This window comes from Engystomops pustulosus, chromosome 4 (genome assembly GCF_040894005.1).
Source record: "Engystomops pustulosus chromosome 4, aEngPut4.maternal, whole genome shotgun sequence".
NCBI lineage: Eukaryota > Metazoa > Chordata > Amphibia > Anura > Leptodactylidae > Engystomops > Engystomops pustulosus.
This window is the reverse complement of record NC_092414.1, coordinates 74,982,132-74,995,171: the sequence shown is the minus strand read 5'-3', so window position 1 is coordinate 74,995,171 and position 13,040 is coordinate 74,982,132. Positions and strand designations below refer to the sequence as shown.

At 40.8% G+C, this 13,040-nt stretch overlaps 1 protein-coding gene across 3 annotated transcripts in view; it reads right to left on the bottom strand.

Annotated features, from left to right (window-relative positions):
* The window catches only part of KDM3B (lysine demethylase 3B), a 38,611-nt gene that overhangs the window by 7,288 nt on the left and 18,283 nt on the right, over nt 1-13,040 (bottom strand). For 2 of the 3 annotated variants that reach the window (XM_072146319.1, XM_072146320.1), the window contains exons 8-18: nt 11,330-12,524; nt 10,798-10,999; nt 8,866-9,080; nt 8,529-8,681; nt 7,067-7,180; nt 6,812-6,939; nt 3,640-3,892; nt 3,002-3,261; nt 1,534-1,797; nt 1,256-1,427; nt 200-290 (exon numbers count right to left, since the gene is read on the bottom strand). In XM_072146319.1, coding sequence (XP_072002420.1) covers nt 200-290; nt 1,256-1,427; nt 1,534-1,797; nt 3,002-3,261; nt 3,640-3,892; nt 6,812-6,939; nt 7,067-7,180; nt 8,529-8,681; nt 8,866-9,080; nt 10,798-10,999; nt 11,330-12,524 — 3,047 coding nt within the window. The remainder of the gene's footprint in view (nt 1-199; nt 291-1,255; nt 1,428-1,533; nt 1,798-3,001; nt 3,262-3,639; nt 3,893-6,811; nt 6,940-7,066; nt 7,181-8,528; nt 8,682-8,865; nt 9,081-10,797; nt 11,000-11,329; nt 12,525-13,040) is intronic. The other variant, XM_072146321.1, reaches the window with a different exon arrangement.

Sequence of the window (13,040 nt, the reverse complement as noted above, 5' to 3'; positions counted from 1 at the left end):
GGACTGCCTGAAGTGGTAATTCTAGAAGGCGCATTGGCCCCATAAACTAGATCAGTTTGCATAATAGAAAGGCTTCTGCAACATATACACTTGTATTGATGCCAAAGTAGATTTGGGGTATACATTTCCTGCATCTAGGGTCTGGATAACGTGTTCAAGCAGCAACATTGCCCAACCCTTTGCCTTTAAATTTCTTTACCTTGTTGGCATCATGTCCCGGAAATCTTCACCAGGGGGCCAGTCTTTCAGTTTAAGAACCATAGGAGATCCATCTTCCGCTCTTAGTCTTTCTGCAGGAAACAAGGTTGATATTGGGCTGTGACTAAACTCCTACTAGAGTTCGAGCTGTACATTTGGCATTCTGTCTAAAGACTTTGTATATTGAATTATTTTATTGAAAGGATAACAACAGAGCGGATTGGTTGCAAAAATGTACAGATTCACACCTGTACACCAAACAGCAGAAATGGCTAGATTCACACGACCGTTGTGGGACATATATACGGCTACAAGCTTGCGGCTGTATATATGTAGCCCGTAGGCCAGCAATGGGCGCATAGTGTGGTACGAAGCGATACGGTGCAGTACACCTGGAACACCGTACTGCTCTATACCTGGGGAAAAGATAGGATATGTCCCATCTTTTCCTGCATGACAGCATGCCATGCGACATGTATCTCTATGGAGAGGAGCGAGGGCTAGCAGCGCTAACCCCCTCCTCCTCTCCCATGCGCCGATGTGTGCCAACCGTGCTACAGCACGGCAGCACACATTTGCTTGAATGTAGCCTTAATAATGAGAGAGACCAGAAGTGGGCAGATTTAAAAGATTACACTGCCGTCAACATTGTGTTTACAAAACATACAATGTGAATTTATGTGTTAACATTACGTTAACACATGCATTTTTTAAAAGCAATATTGACAGCAATGTCATTTGACAAATCTTGTTTTCTCAGCTGTTGTGATGCGTTTGAAAATGCATGCGTTAACACCACATGTGAACGCACCCTGAAGTGCTTCAATGTGATTTCACAGTAGTCAGGTGGTTAAATACCAAATTTGTGCTACAGTTAGTTAGTATGAATAACTTATCTGTATTAAAACAAGTTTCCTACACAAGGGGAGAATACAAACCCCGTGGAAATAAATAACACCTTCGCAATACATTCATCCATAGACCAGCACACATCACTGAAAGACTTTAGTGATGTCTATACACATAGTAAAACAAGAGACATTAAGATTGTACTTACTTTCAATAACTTCAAAACCATCCCAAAAATCCCGGACTTTCACATCCGAAATTATAGCACAGTTCCGACAGTTTACCAAATCCACATCTTGATCTCCAAATTCAAGGCTGAAGGCGTCAGGTTTCCATAACTCCCCTTTGAGTTTTTTCTGGACCCCAGAGACTAGCACAGGCTGAAAAGCGCAAGGTGGAAAAATTAAAGATAATAGAGATTCAATATTAATAAAATGTAACCATATAATACATTGCTGCCCCCCAAGGAAACAACCATACTCTTACCTGGCCTTGTTTCCAACATTCTCTAAAGATTTTCCAATTATTCTTGTTGCTTGGGTCGTGTAGACAGAGAAGCCTTCCATCACAAAGCCAGGAGTGTGAAGTGTGTGGGTCAAGTACATGCAAGCCCATCACCATTTCTTTCCCCTCCTTAAGGTTCTCAGTGGAGCTACTGGCCCTCTTGGCAGCATCTGATGTCTTTTTGTTTTCTACTACAGAAGCTATAATATGGTCCAGAAAGTTTGGTAAACTGGATTTTCCCTTTGCCTAAAAAATAAAAAAATTAATTTGTGGTTTGTTCAGAAAATGGACTACAATACAAGGCACCTGAAAACATAAGGCATTTTGAAATCCAATATGTCCTAATATGTTCCAGGAGTCGGTATAACTTTGGCCGACATTAATCTTTTATACAAAGACAACCATTGTAGTCAGCCTTCAACTTGTATAAATTACTGATAAATTACAGGAAAAATTATTTAAAATCACTATTTAACACTACACAATAATGCCAAGCTAGCTGATCTGTGGAGGTCTGACAAATTGACCCCCTAAAGGCATTTCCATAGAAACAGCAGAAGAAACACTATCACCATATTCCCTATAAGATCAGCATGTTATCTTCAGTCCTTTTGGTAAGGGATAACATTAAATATATATTTCTTTAAATAAATCTGTTCCATTAAACAAGTCTGTGCATATATATGTACTTGTGCATATGCCTCCTTTCATAGTTTCAGCGTTTCCTTGTTCTCACCATGCTGCCCTATGCATATATACACACAACTTCCTCTCTCACTGCTCCAGCCCATCCTAATGGCATCACCCACTGTGCCTCTGTCTCACTGCCAGAAACAGGGATAGGGAGAGCAGGAGTCGTCATAACTCTCATGCTTCAGCTACTCCTATTCATCAGTGCTCACACATGTAAACAAAGATCCATGGAGAATTTGCAGACAGCACTTAAGTAAGCACCAGGACTGCTGAATCACTTAATGAACATTCAGGTATTAACAAGGCAGTAAAGGCACATGGGAAACTTATGTAAAAGAGTGGCCAACCCCTTTAAAGGAAACCTACCACTTGTAGTGGCAGGTTTCTGATGGAAATACGGCGCCTACCATGCGCGCGGCTACATAGGAAGTGAATGTGAGCCGCGCACATGGTAAGCGCCGAGCGCGTACGTGCCTGCGCCGGCTATAAAGTTTAAAAAGTGTTTTAAACCGCGATACCGCGGTTTAAAACACTAACGAAAATAGGCTCCGGCACCAGCTCACCCTGAGCTGGTGCCCGGTATTTCCATCAGAAACCTGCCACTACAAGTGGTAGGTTTCCTTTAAGTCTTGAGACCATGCATGTTACTCACTGGACATCAGGTTGTTGTCTCATATGTCAGCGAGTCTACATCTGCGTAATCCATTGAATGTGATGTTTATAGAATTGATATTTAGTCAAATACAAAACTACTTACTGCAGCATTAAAGACTGGAGGGAAAGGAACTCCAGCTTCCAGGGCGCCCTGAGAAAGCTTCCCAGGACCAGAGTGAAGCAAATCTCTTAAACTGGAGCCTTCAGTCTTTATGTTGGAGGCAGGTGGCCCTAACAAAAGGCTGTTGAAGAGTTTTGGGGATGAGGATGTCTTGACGCTTGAATTTGGTGAATCCAAACCAAAGGAAGGATTTGATTCTTGTTGCTGTACAGGCTTCTGAGAACTAACATCTGAAACAAAAACTATTTCATTGTTAAAGATGACCGAACCTTGTGAATAACTTTACATGGTAACCTGTTTATGTACAGTAGGAGTAACAGTGTCACCTCAATAAGCTCACTACAAGTTACAGATGTCTGTGTTTATAGAGACATTTTTCAATCATAGTGATCTGAGGGGGGAAAAGTTGAAAGAAGACCCCTCCCCAACACTAGCCACCATCCCCTACAAAGATAAATCTTTTTTCACTCCTTGTAAATGAGGCAGCTCTTCACAGATAAGTGACAAGTCTAACAATCATATTCCATTCTACATGATGAGTACATGATGTTTTTTTCAAGATTTTTGCAAAACAAGTGTGAATTAATACGTTCGATAAAAGAGACTCAAGTGTTCATTACCTTTAGTCTCCTCCTTTGCTTTTTGTGCAGCCAGGTCTGCCAGCCAGTGCAAGGCGGATGAGGGGGTAGATTCTGGGCTCTGCTGCTTGTTATTCATTTCTGTGTTCAAATTATTCTGTTTGTCCAAGGCGACCTCTGCCGTGGGGTCAGTAGTGTTGTCTGGTTTCAAATCATCCTCTATTTTAAGGCTATTTTCATTGGTCTGCCCAGTAGTTGATGCTGCATCAATGACAGGAGGACTGATCGTTGGAAGCTGAAAAAAGTAAAAAAAAAACCAAAACAAAAGTCTTATAGCAACTTCATGTTATGCTCAAAAAAAGTATTTACTATAAGGGGGAGAGAAAAGTCATTGTCCTGGTGGTGATTCATATAAAGACAAAGCTCCTAGAACAGAAGCATATTTTCCCTTTAGAAGCCAATGTCATCTAAATATGGATCTGTAATACAATCCTATTCTTTAGCATAGAAGCCCTGCAAAAAGGCAAATAAAATATCATATGTACCTGCAAACACTCAAGTATAACCCAACCCGAGTACAAGCTGAGGTACCGAATTTTAACACAAAAGATGGGAAAACCTATTGACTTAAATATAAGTATAGGGTGGGAAATGCATTGGTCACTGCCTCCCCAGTATATAGCTGGCCAGAACCCTGCCCCCCCAAATATAGCCCGCCCATTGCCTCCCAGTATATAGTCGGCCAGCCCCTGCCCGGGTTTGCCAAGCTTCTAAAAAAAAAAAAATTAACACTTTACCCACCTTTCAGACACCCCCACATGTCCTGTTCTAGCTACGGGTGCTCCGAAGTCTTGTATCCTCCAGTTCCTCTTCGGGTCTCCGGGCACGCCTCACAAAGAGGAACAGGAGGATCCCAAAGAGGAGCTGGAGAAACACGAAGTAGACTCCAAGCGAGAAGAGGTACTGCTGTGGTGGGCGACGGAAAGGTACAGAGTGAATTTTTTTTTTATAGTCTCGAGTATAAGCAGGGTTAGGGTTTTTGAACACAATTTTATTGTTGAAAAAACTCGTCTTATACTCGAGTATATACAATAATTTGGGGTGTTTGTGTAGGTTTTCTTTGTTGAAAAAAAAATACTCATAAAAAACTATTTGATCACAAAAAAAATTAGTGAAGAGAGGTGAGCATTTTTTTTTGACTGGTCTTGGGTTTGCATAATTATTACATGTCTATTCTAGGAGTCTCTATTATTACTTGTCCTTCTGATCTGGGGTCACCATTATTATTATTTTGGCTGCACTGGAAGTCTGTGTTGGTTTCTTTTAGTATTACAATAGCAAATACATGCAAGTCCCATAAGGCGGATGCTGAGGCATCAAAGAAAGGAATAACATGATCTATCATTACTGCCTTATGATAAAATTAATTAAATACGACCATCTCTTAGTAGTAGAATGTACTTATGTTTATCTATAAAAGTATCCCAAGCCATACCAGTTTCTGGATATTGATCTAATCTGAGTTAAGCCGAGGTATTTGGTGATTTTTAACGTTCCCAAGACTTAACGCTGTACAGACAGTCCCTGGATAGTCTAATCTCCTTAGAGAGTGAAATATTTTCTAGGTATGAAAATAGTTAATCATAAACCTCCATTCCTTATGTTTCTGCTGCACAAGGGACCAGAGAAGGCAATCAGAAACACTGCTTGCTGCAGGAGAAAGAAGCGGCAAAAATGAAAAAAAAAAAAAAACAGTTCTCCTTCATTCCCTGCTCTATTCTGAGCATTGCTTCTAAATGTTCAGTTAGGCTTCAAAGCAATAGAAGAATATTGCAACTTTCCTCTGAAAACAGCTCAGCTCCTGTCCACTTGGTGTGGCAGTGCATCTCAGCCCAATTTCAGTGGCACTGTCAGACACAGTCCATGAATACATGAAGTCTGCTTATACTAAAACTTTGGTAACAAAAATAATACAAAGTCTAAATGTTCCTGACTTTCCGTTACTAACTAGACAAAAGCGCAGATAATACTGTGCCACAATTTCATCCTTCCTCACTAAACCCCTTTCCACTAATGGCCCTTTTCCATTTCTGATTTTTGCTCACCACCTTCAAAAGTCCATAACGTTATTATATGTATGGAGCTGAATGATGGATTATTCTCAGCAAAGTAAATGGTACTTCCTAGTGGCAGCATTTTATATTCCTTGCCATGCACTGAAAAGCTGGAAAAAAATTCCAGTGAGATTGACCAGAAAACGCATTAACTTCATTTCCTTGTGGCTTTGTTTGTACGGCTTTCACTTTGCGCTCCAGGTGACACCTATTCTTTATTCTATGGATTGCTACAATCATAGAGATACCAAATTTATATAGGTATATACGGAAAACAAAAAAAGAGGTCTTAGTTTCGCCATATTTGGACGCCAATAATGTTTTCAGGTGTATGGACCTTTATAAGAAGTTATTTATTGCGGGACAAGCTGACGTTTTCATTTCTACCATTTTTGAGACTGTAAAAACTTTAGATTTTTTAAATTCAAAGTTATGTGTGTTGTGAAATGGCGAAAGAGTGGGTGTTTGGGTGCTATTTTCCATTAAATGGCGACCTAAAGGCTTGTGGGTGAGGCGAAATTAATTTTGCCAATCATCTTCGAATAACTGTTTATCAAGGTCCAATTCCAAGGGCGTGAGAATGTAGTTTGGTAGCGAGAAGATGAGAAGGAGAGGTAGAACCTACAAAGTAAAGGCGGTCAACTACTTAAGGATACCCGACTTACAGACAACCCATAGTTACAGACAGACCCCTCTGACCTCTGGTGAAGTCTCTGGATGCTTTACTATATTCCCAGACTGCAATAATCAGCTGTAAGGTGTCTGAGATTTATCCAAGAGAGAGAAAAGGAAGGATCGCAAATGAAGATCGGCATACACACCAGTATGTCAGTGTGCTTGGTTTACAATCCTTCATCCTGGTGGTAGATGTCCTTTACCGTATCCCTCCAAGATATTTGATGCCACCTTAAAATGACTTTATAAGATGCACCACATCTATTGACTACTAACTACACTTTATCCGTGAGGCTTGAAAACTATTTCAATCACTGAAATTGGATACTTTGGGAATCTGTAAACGTCCCCATTTGAGCAATAGTCAGTTGTAACCTTTTTAAAGTAGCTTTTTAATAGCAGTACGCACAAATAAGCTGAGATACCTGGGAAATGCCATTAGTGACTGCTGGTCTCAATACAGTTTTGTTGTTTCTGGTAATACATGGACAATTTGCCTTGATTCCCCATTTTCCTCTTGCTGCGTGGACCATATCCCCAATATTATAAAGAGCTGCAGATAAAACAAAAATAAAATTTAAAAAAATCAATAATAATGGATCATAATCTGCAGTGTGCATAGAATGTGCAGAGGTAAATAAACATTATTACTACAAAAGGTTACAATGGCTGTATCTTACCTGTGCCCGGAATAATCTGAGTTGGCATGAGGTTCTCAGGTTCATGGGGCTGTCCTTTTGCACATTTTAACCAAGCGAAAACCTCTTCATCACCAGTCTCATCTTCTGGGGCAGCTAAACAAAAAATTTCCATTTTTATATGAAATTATTGCTTGTTTTTTTTGTCCTGTTTCTAATATCATATACTTTGACTCTTGTGGGAATTTATTAATAGATGTGCATTGACTAATAGATGTGTATTTCTGTAGTAATTTTTGCCCTTTTTTGTTTTTTCATTTCCATTTTTCACTCCCCACCATCAAAAATGTACAACTTTTGTATTTTTACACGTAAAGAGCTCTGTGACTGCTTGTTTTCTGCATAACAAATTGTACTTCATAGTGATGGTATTGAATATTCCATGCCGTGAAAAATTGCATTTGCATCATATACTGTCATACTACTGATAGCACAGTGTAATGAAAGAAGACCCAAGGCTGTCATGGCGACGGATCACAGCTCCCTGATGAGGTCACGGGGAGCGACAATCCTTGCCGACGGGGAGCTGCCGCCATCTTTTTGAAGCTGCTGGCAGCTTAGCCGGCATCGATCGTGTGTGTTACCGGTAAGTCTTTAATGCAATATGCAGCAAAGATTTACCGGCTATGGAGAGCTCTCAGCCCGTGAGCCCTCTCCATGTACCTGCACCCGAAGCGTGACATACCATTACGGCGCGCGTCAGTAAGGGGTTAACAGACTGAACTCATTTATATTCTCATAGTAAATGATGCCATGATTTCAGAATAATGCAGGGCTGTCATTAATGTGCTTTATACAACTGCAAGCTGCCCCCGTTCCTCTAAAAAGACTAGAAAAGTGGGTATCTTTTATTGAGAAATAGTTTTATAAGCATTAACCCCTTAAGAACACAGCACTTTTTTGCTTTTGTGTTTCCATTTTTTACTCCCCACTATCAAAATTCTATAACTTTTTAATATTTCCATGTACTGAGCTTTGTAAGGGTTTTCTGTGTAACACATTATACTTGCTAGTGACTGTATTTACTATTCCATGGCATGTACTGGGAAGCTTGAAAAAAAAAAAATGCCATTTTCTTTCGGGTCTTGTTTTTACGACTTTCACTATGTGCTGTAAGTGACACCTCCCCTGGGCCCATATGATCATGAAAATACTAAATGTATTGTTACGTTTTAATATATTTTTTCTGAGACGCATACATTTTTCATTCTTCAGTGTACGAGGCTGCAAGAGATGTCATTTTTTTGCAGGATGAGATGGCGTTTTCACTGCTACCCTTGCTGGGGGCATTTAAATGGTTAACACCTGCAATCGGTGCCATTACATGCTGCATTATGCCTCTTCATACACTCGCTGCCACACCATGACGTTGGGTAACGTTATGGTGTGGCAAGTGGTAAATACAATGTTAGATGAACAACTGAATATGTACAATGATATTTACCTCTGAGTTGCCTGCTTTTTCTGAGCCGATAGCAATCAAGACAGACGCAAAATCCACACTTTCGACAAACCCAGTGAATATTGAAAAGTGTTGTCTCACAAACATCACACATCTCCCTTACACCTCTGACCGCTCGCTTCCACGCTACCTTTTCTGCATATAGAAAAAAAATTCAGATATTAAATTAGCAACAGTGTTTTTGACCTTCATCGATGACAACTGCATGGACTATTACACGTAAGAGGAATATATAACGTACCTTACATATGACTCAGATATAATCATAAGATAACTCTCATTCACTAAAATAGCATATAAATTAAGCACAAAAACTTACGCTGTGGTTCCACCATCATCATAGCTTCTTTCTCTGACATAACTAGCTGACAGAACTGATCCCCCACATTAGCAAGAATATATTTAGAGGTCTCCAAGTCAATGCCCTCGGCTGGAATTGCATTTGGAACCCAGAGCCGCATGGCTTCAGAATCACTCTGCTGGGGACTCAAAAAACCCTCCACACGAAGTATCCCTTTCCGGGTGAAGACCAGTCTGAAATAAAACAGAGGTAAAACAGTAAGTATTGGCCACTAGCAATGGTCCCTCAATGATTGTACAAGTTGGTGTCTTCCACAATGCCTCCTCTGTCCTACTGCTCTTTTATCGACCATAAGCCCTTAACCCTTCACTACAAGTGTACAGTTCAGCTATGAGCAGGGTCCCAGCTTTCCTTCAATGCTACAAGTGTACAGCTCTGTTATATGGCAGGTTTCAGCTCTGCTCTACTGCTACAAGTCTACAACCTGGCTACACGGAACAACTCTGTAATACAACTGGTCACCATTTCACCAACTTTTGTTGACTTTTGTCTTTAACCAGTTCAAGACGCAGTTTTTGTCATCAGTTTTTGTCATCTGACAATCGGCGCTTTATAAGGTTATAATTGATTAAAGGAAATCTACCATCAAAATCCATCATGATAAACCAGGGTCACTTACTCATAGATCCAGGGACTGTGACTGTGGTAATCTTCTTATATTTGTTATCCATGGCCTCCTTCCTTCTAAAATCAACTAAAAAATATGCTAATCAGTGAGAAAGGCTCAAGGGGTGCTACCAGAGACCCTCCAGGTTGCAATTTTGCAGGGCTATTATACTCTCCAGGAATACTTGTGATGAGTTGCAGGCTGTGGGGAGGCGTGCTTCTACATGTCCCCATAGCACTTCATTAGTGTAATTAAAAGTTCATTTTAGAAGGAAGGAGGCCATGGATAACAAATATAAGAAGATTCACAAAACCACCAAGAAGAAGAAGCACTTCAAGGTATAGGGCTTAAAAAAATAAACAACTTTATTAAGTCACAATACAAATAAATTCATGAGATGCAAATAAAACAATTAAGAGCATATAAGTATATATAAGCACATAAAAATACCAAAGTTGGGAGACTCTGAACGTATTATTGCATATTGTGCATATTGTTTGTGTGTGGGGGCCAATATCTATAGGCATGTTGGGTTGTGCATGGCCCTATTTTAAAACGGTCAAATACAAGATTACCACAGTCCAGGTTCCTGGATCTATGGGCACATTCACATGGCCGTCTGCGGGGACGTACATGCATGCTCTATGTTTTGGCGTGTGTGCGGCCGTGTGCCGCTATTCTCTACGGAGGGAGGAGGGGCTGCCGCCTCCTCCTCCTCCTCTCCAGCACACGGCGGTATGCCCACACAGCGGGCATACCGCTGTGTGAATGTACCCTATGAGTAAGTGCCCCTGGTTTATGATGCTTGATTTTGATGGTAGTTTTCTTATAGTACTGCTGTACACTGCTATACTACATTGGCTAATGAACCTTATAATTGGCTAACAATTCCTGTTCTGTAGAGATCACTTCTCTGCAATCATTTCATCATTATGGCAGGATTACAATATAAGATAACTTCCCTTTTATACAGATAACACAGGGGCCCACTACTGATATTAGGCGATGGTCACGGTGTATTACCCTACACTGGACATGCTCTCACAGAGGTCAAGGACGCATCTATGAACACCTGTTTTTTTTGTATGTTTGTCTGCCATGCACAGAGGCAGAGTAGCAGCTTGAAACAAAAATCAGTGTGAAAATCTGTCATCCTAAATTTAAAAACATCAGTATCTGGTTTTAGTAAAAAATAAAGATTATAGGTAATAGAATATACAACAAATTAAGGTGGAGCTGATAACCTACATTGGTGGATCCACTCTGTAGCTATAAAACCTTACCTGCGGAAGTGGAAAAATCGACAAGCCACAGTGGAATCATCCTGATCCGGCTCTTTAAATTTCCGATACCGCTCCAATCTGCACTCCCGACATTTATGTAAATGTGGAGCAACATTTATACAGGACCCATCCTGAAGAAAGGGTTCTCCGGATTGCTTCAGTCTTCTTACTTTACTCAGGTCTTTCAGAACAGACTGTCCAACTGCAATAAAAGAAATATCATTCATAAGATTGCACCAAACTACCCAAGGATAGCATTTCTCACATATCCCCCCAGAGATTCTTCACAACTTCTATGACTGCTGCAATTACATTATTGCTGGAGCCTGGTAATCAGAGATTGGGACAAGGGAACTGACCAAAAAATTGGTGAGGGTAATAGAATTCCATTATTTTATGCCATGAGGTTGGTCAACCCCTTTTAACAGCAGCATGTATATTGATATGTTGAGAAAGGAAGGTATATTCAGGTCAGCCACCTCATTGTGAAGGCTATGTGTGTAGGAACTACAGACTAACATTTCATTCTCACCTTTCAATGGAGCAGTCGTTCTTGGTCTTGGTTTTGGAATTTGTTTTGCTCTACCCTTTGCCAATAACAGGTCAACAACGTGCTCTCCATTTGGTCCGAGCCTCCCAACAAGGTGCTCTGGGATCCCTTTAAATCCTGCCCTGGCATTAAGCTGCTCCTCGGAATCACTCATGTCACTCAGATCACTGTTGGTACTGGAATCTGAGTCTTGTTTTGACGTCCGGCTTCTTTCATCCAGCGTGAACCTGTTAACAGATTCAAAAGCGGCTTTACCATCGTGAGAAAACTCAGAGGAGGAGAGGACACCTGGCTGGAGTCTACTTGACAACGCAGTGAACGTTCTTAACAATGGATTGTCCATCTGTCCAGATCCGATTGCAGGTTTATCTTCAGTGGGACTTGAACACAAGGTTGGCATTTCAATTGGTTGATTTAAGCTGTTTGCTGGAGAATTTGATCGCCCGTTTCCCGAAAAAGTAGAGCCTTGAAGAGGCTCAGTTATTGATGTACCTGATGTAATGGGTAACCGTTTCAGTGACTCTGTTGTAAACAGGGGTTTGGTTTTCAACAAAGAGCCAGTGTCATCGGCTCTGTGCTGGTCCTGCCACATAGAAGAGGAAAGATTTCCAGGTAATGAACTCTGGGTTGGTGGAGTACCAAACCCGAAAGGAGAAATGTCCTTTTTATCAGAAAAAGCCAAGAATGGGTTTGATGGTTCCTCTCTTGAAAGCTTTGGGGGTTGCAGAAAAAGGTTTTCATGGGTCTCAGATGGTCGAGGAGTTAGCACCCTTCCAGGAAACGCTGGAGTAAGTTTAGGCATAGATTCAGAAAAGGGTGGTTTTGTGTTTACTTTTGTCTCCTGTGGGGTAAGAGCCTTCGGCTTAAACAGTGGGGAAGAAAGTACTTCCTTGCATAACATCCCTGGATCCTTGCTCGGAGACTCCTCCACAGTACTTTCGGAGATGGCAGAAAAGTAGTTACTTGGTGAAACGTTTTGAGACATACACTGGAAAAACAGATTTTTAGACAAATCTGTCTCTTTAGCGTCTTCTTGGATATTACTGGTTCCAAACTGGAAACTTATAGGCTTGTTTCCTTGAACTGTGCCATTGGGTTGGTTTCTGTCCTCTCCAAAAGTTGGCTGATGTAAAGACATGCCAAAAACACTTTTGACAGGTACAGTTTTTCTCAAGTTCTGCAAGACAAAAAGGCTCAGGGTAAGATGGGTTTTAATATGCAAAATAGGAATAGAGTCATCTATTGGTAAAAGTTCAAAATGAAACATCTTAAGAACTGCTAAAATGTTTTAACTAAATTTAGGACTCTTTTTATTAGGCCCTGATGGCTTTTTAATTGGCATCAGTGTCCTTGCAATAACAACAGTGTAGAGAAATATATATAAAGCTGAGTGTGTGTTTATGTATGTATATATGCATATCCGCTAAAGCAGTCGCGTTTACAATCACCAAAGTTTGCACAACCGCTCTCTGTGACTCAGGGAACGTAAGACTAGGTTTTGAGCTGAATTTTCACCCTGCGTTTTCCAAAATACATTTATTAACCTCCACATACAGGAGCCACTGTCTGCTGCTGCTGTGGCAGTTAGAAGCTGGGCCGTGATTGGTTGCTATTCTGCCACAGGTCATTAGTTTGAGCTCTGATTGGTTACTATAGGCCAGTGATGGCGAACCTTTAACAGACCGGGTGCCCA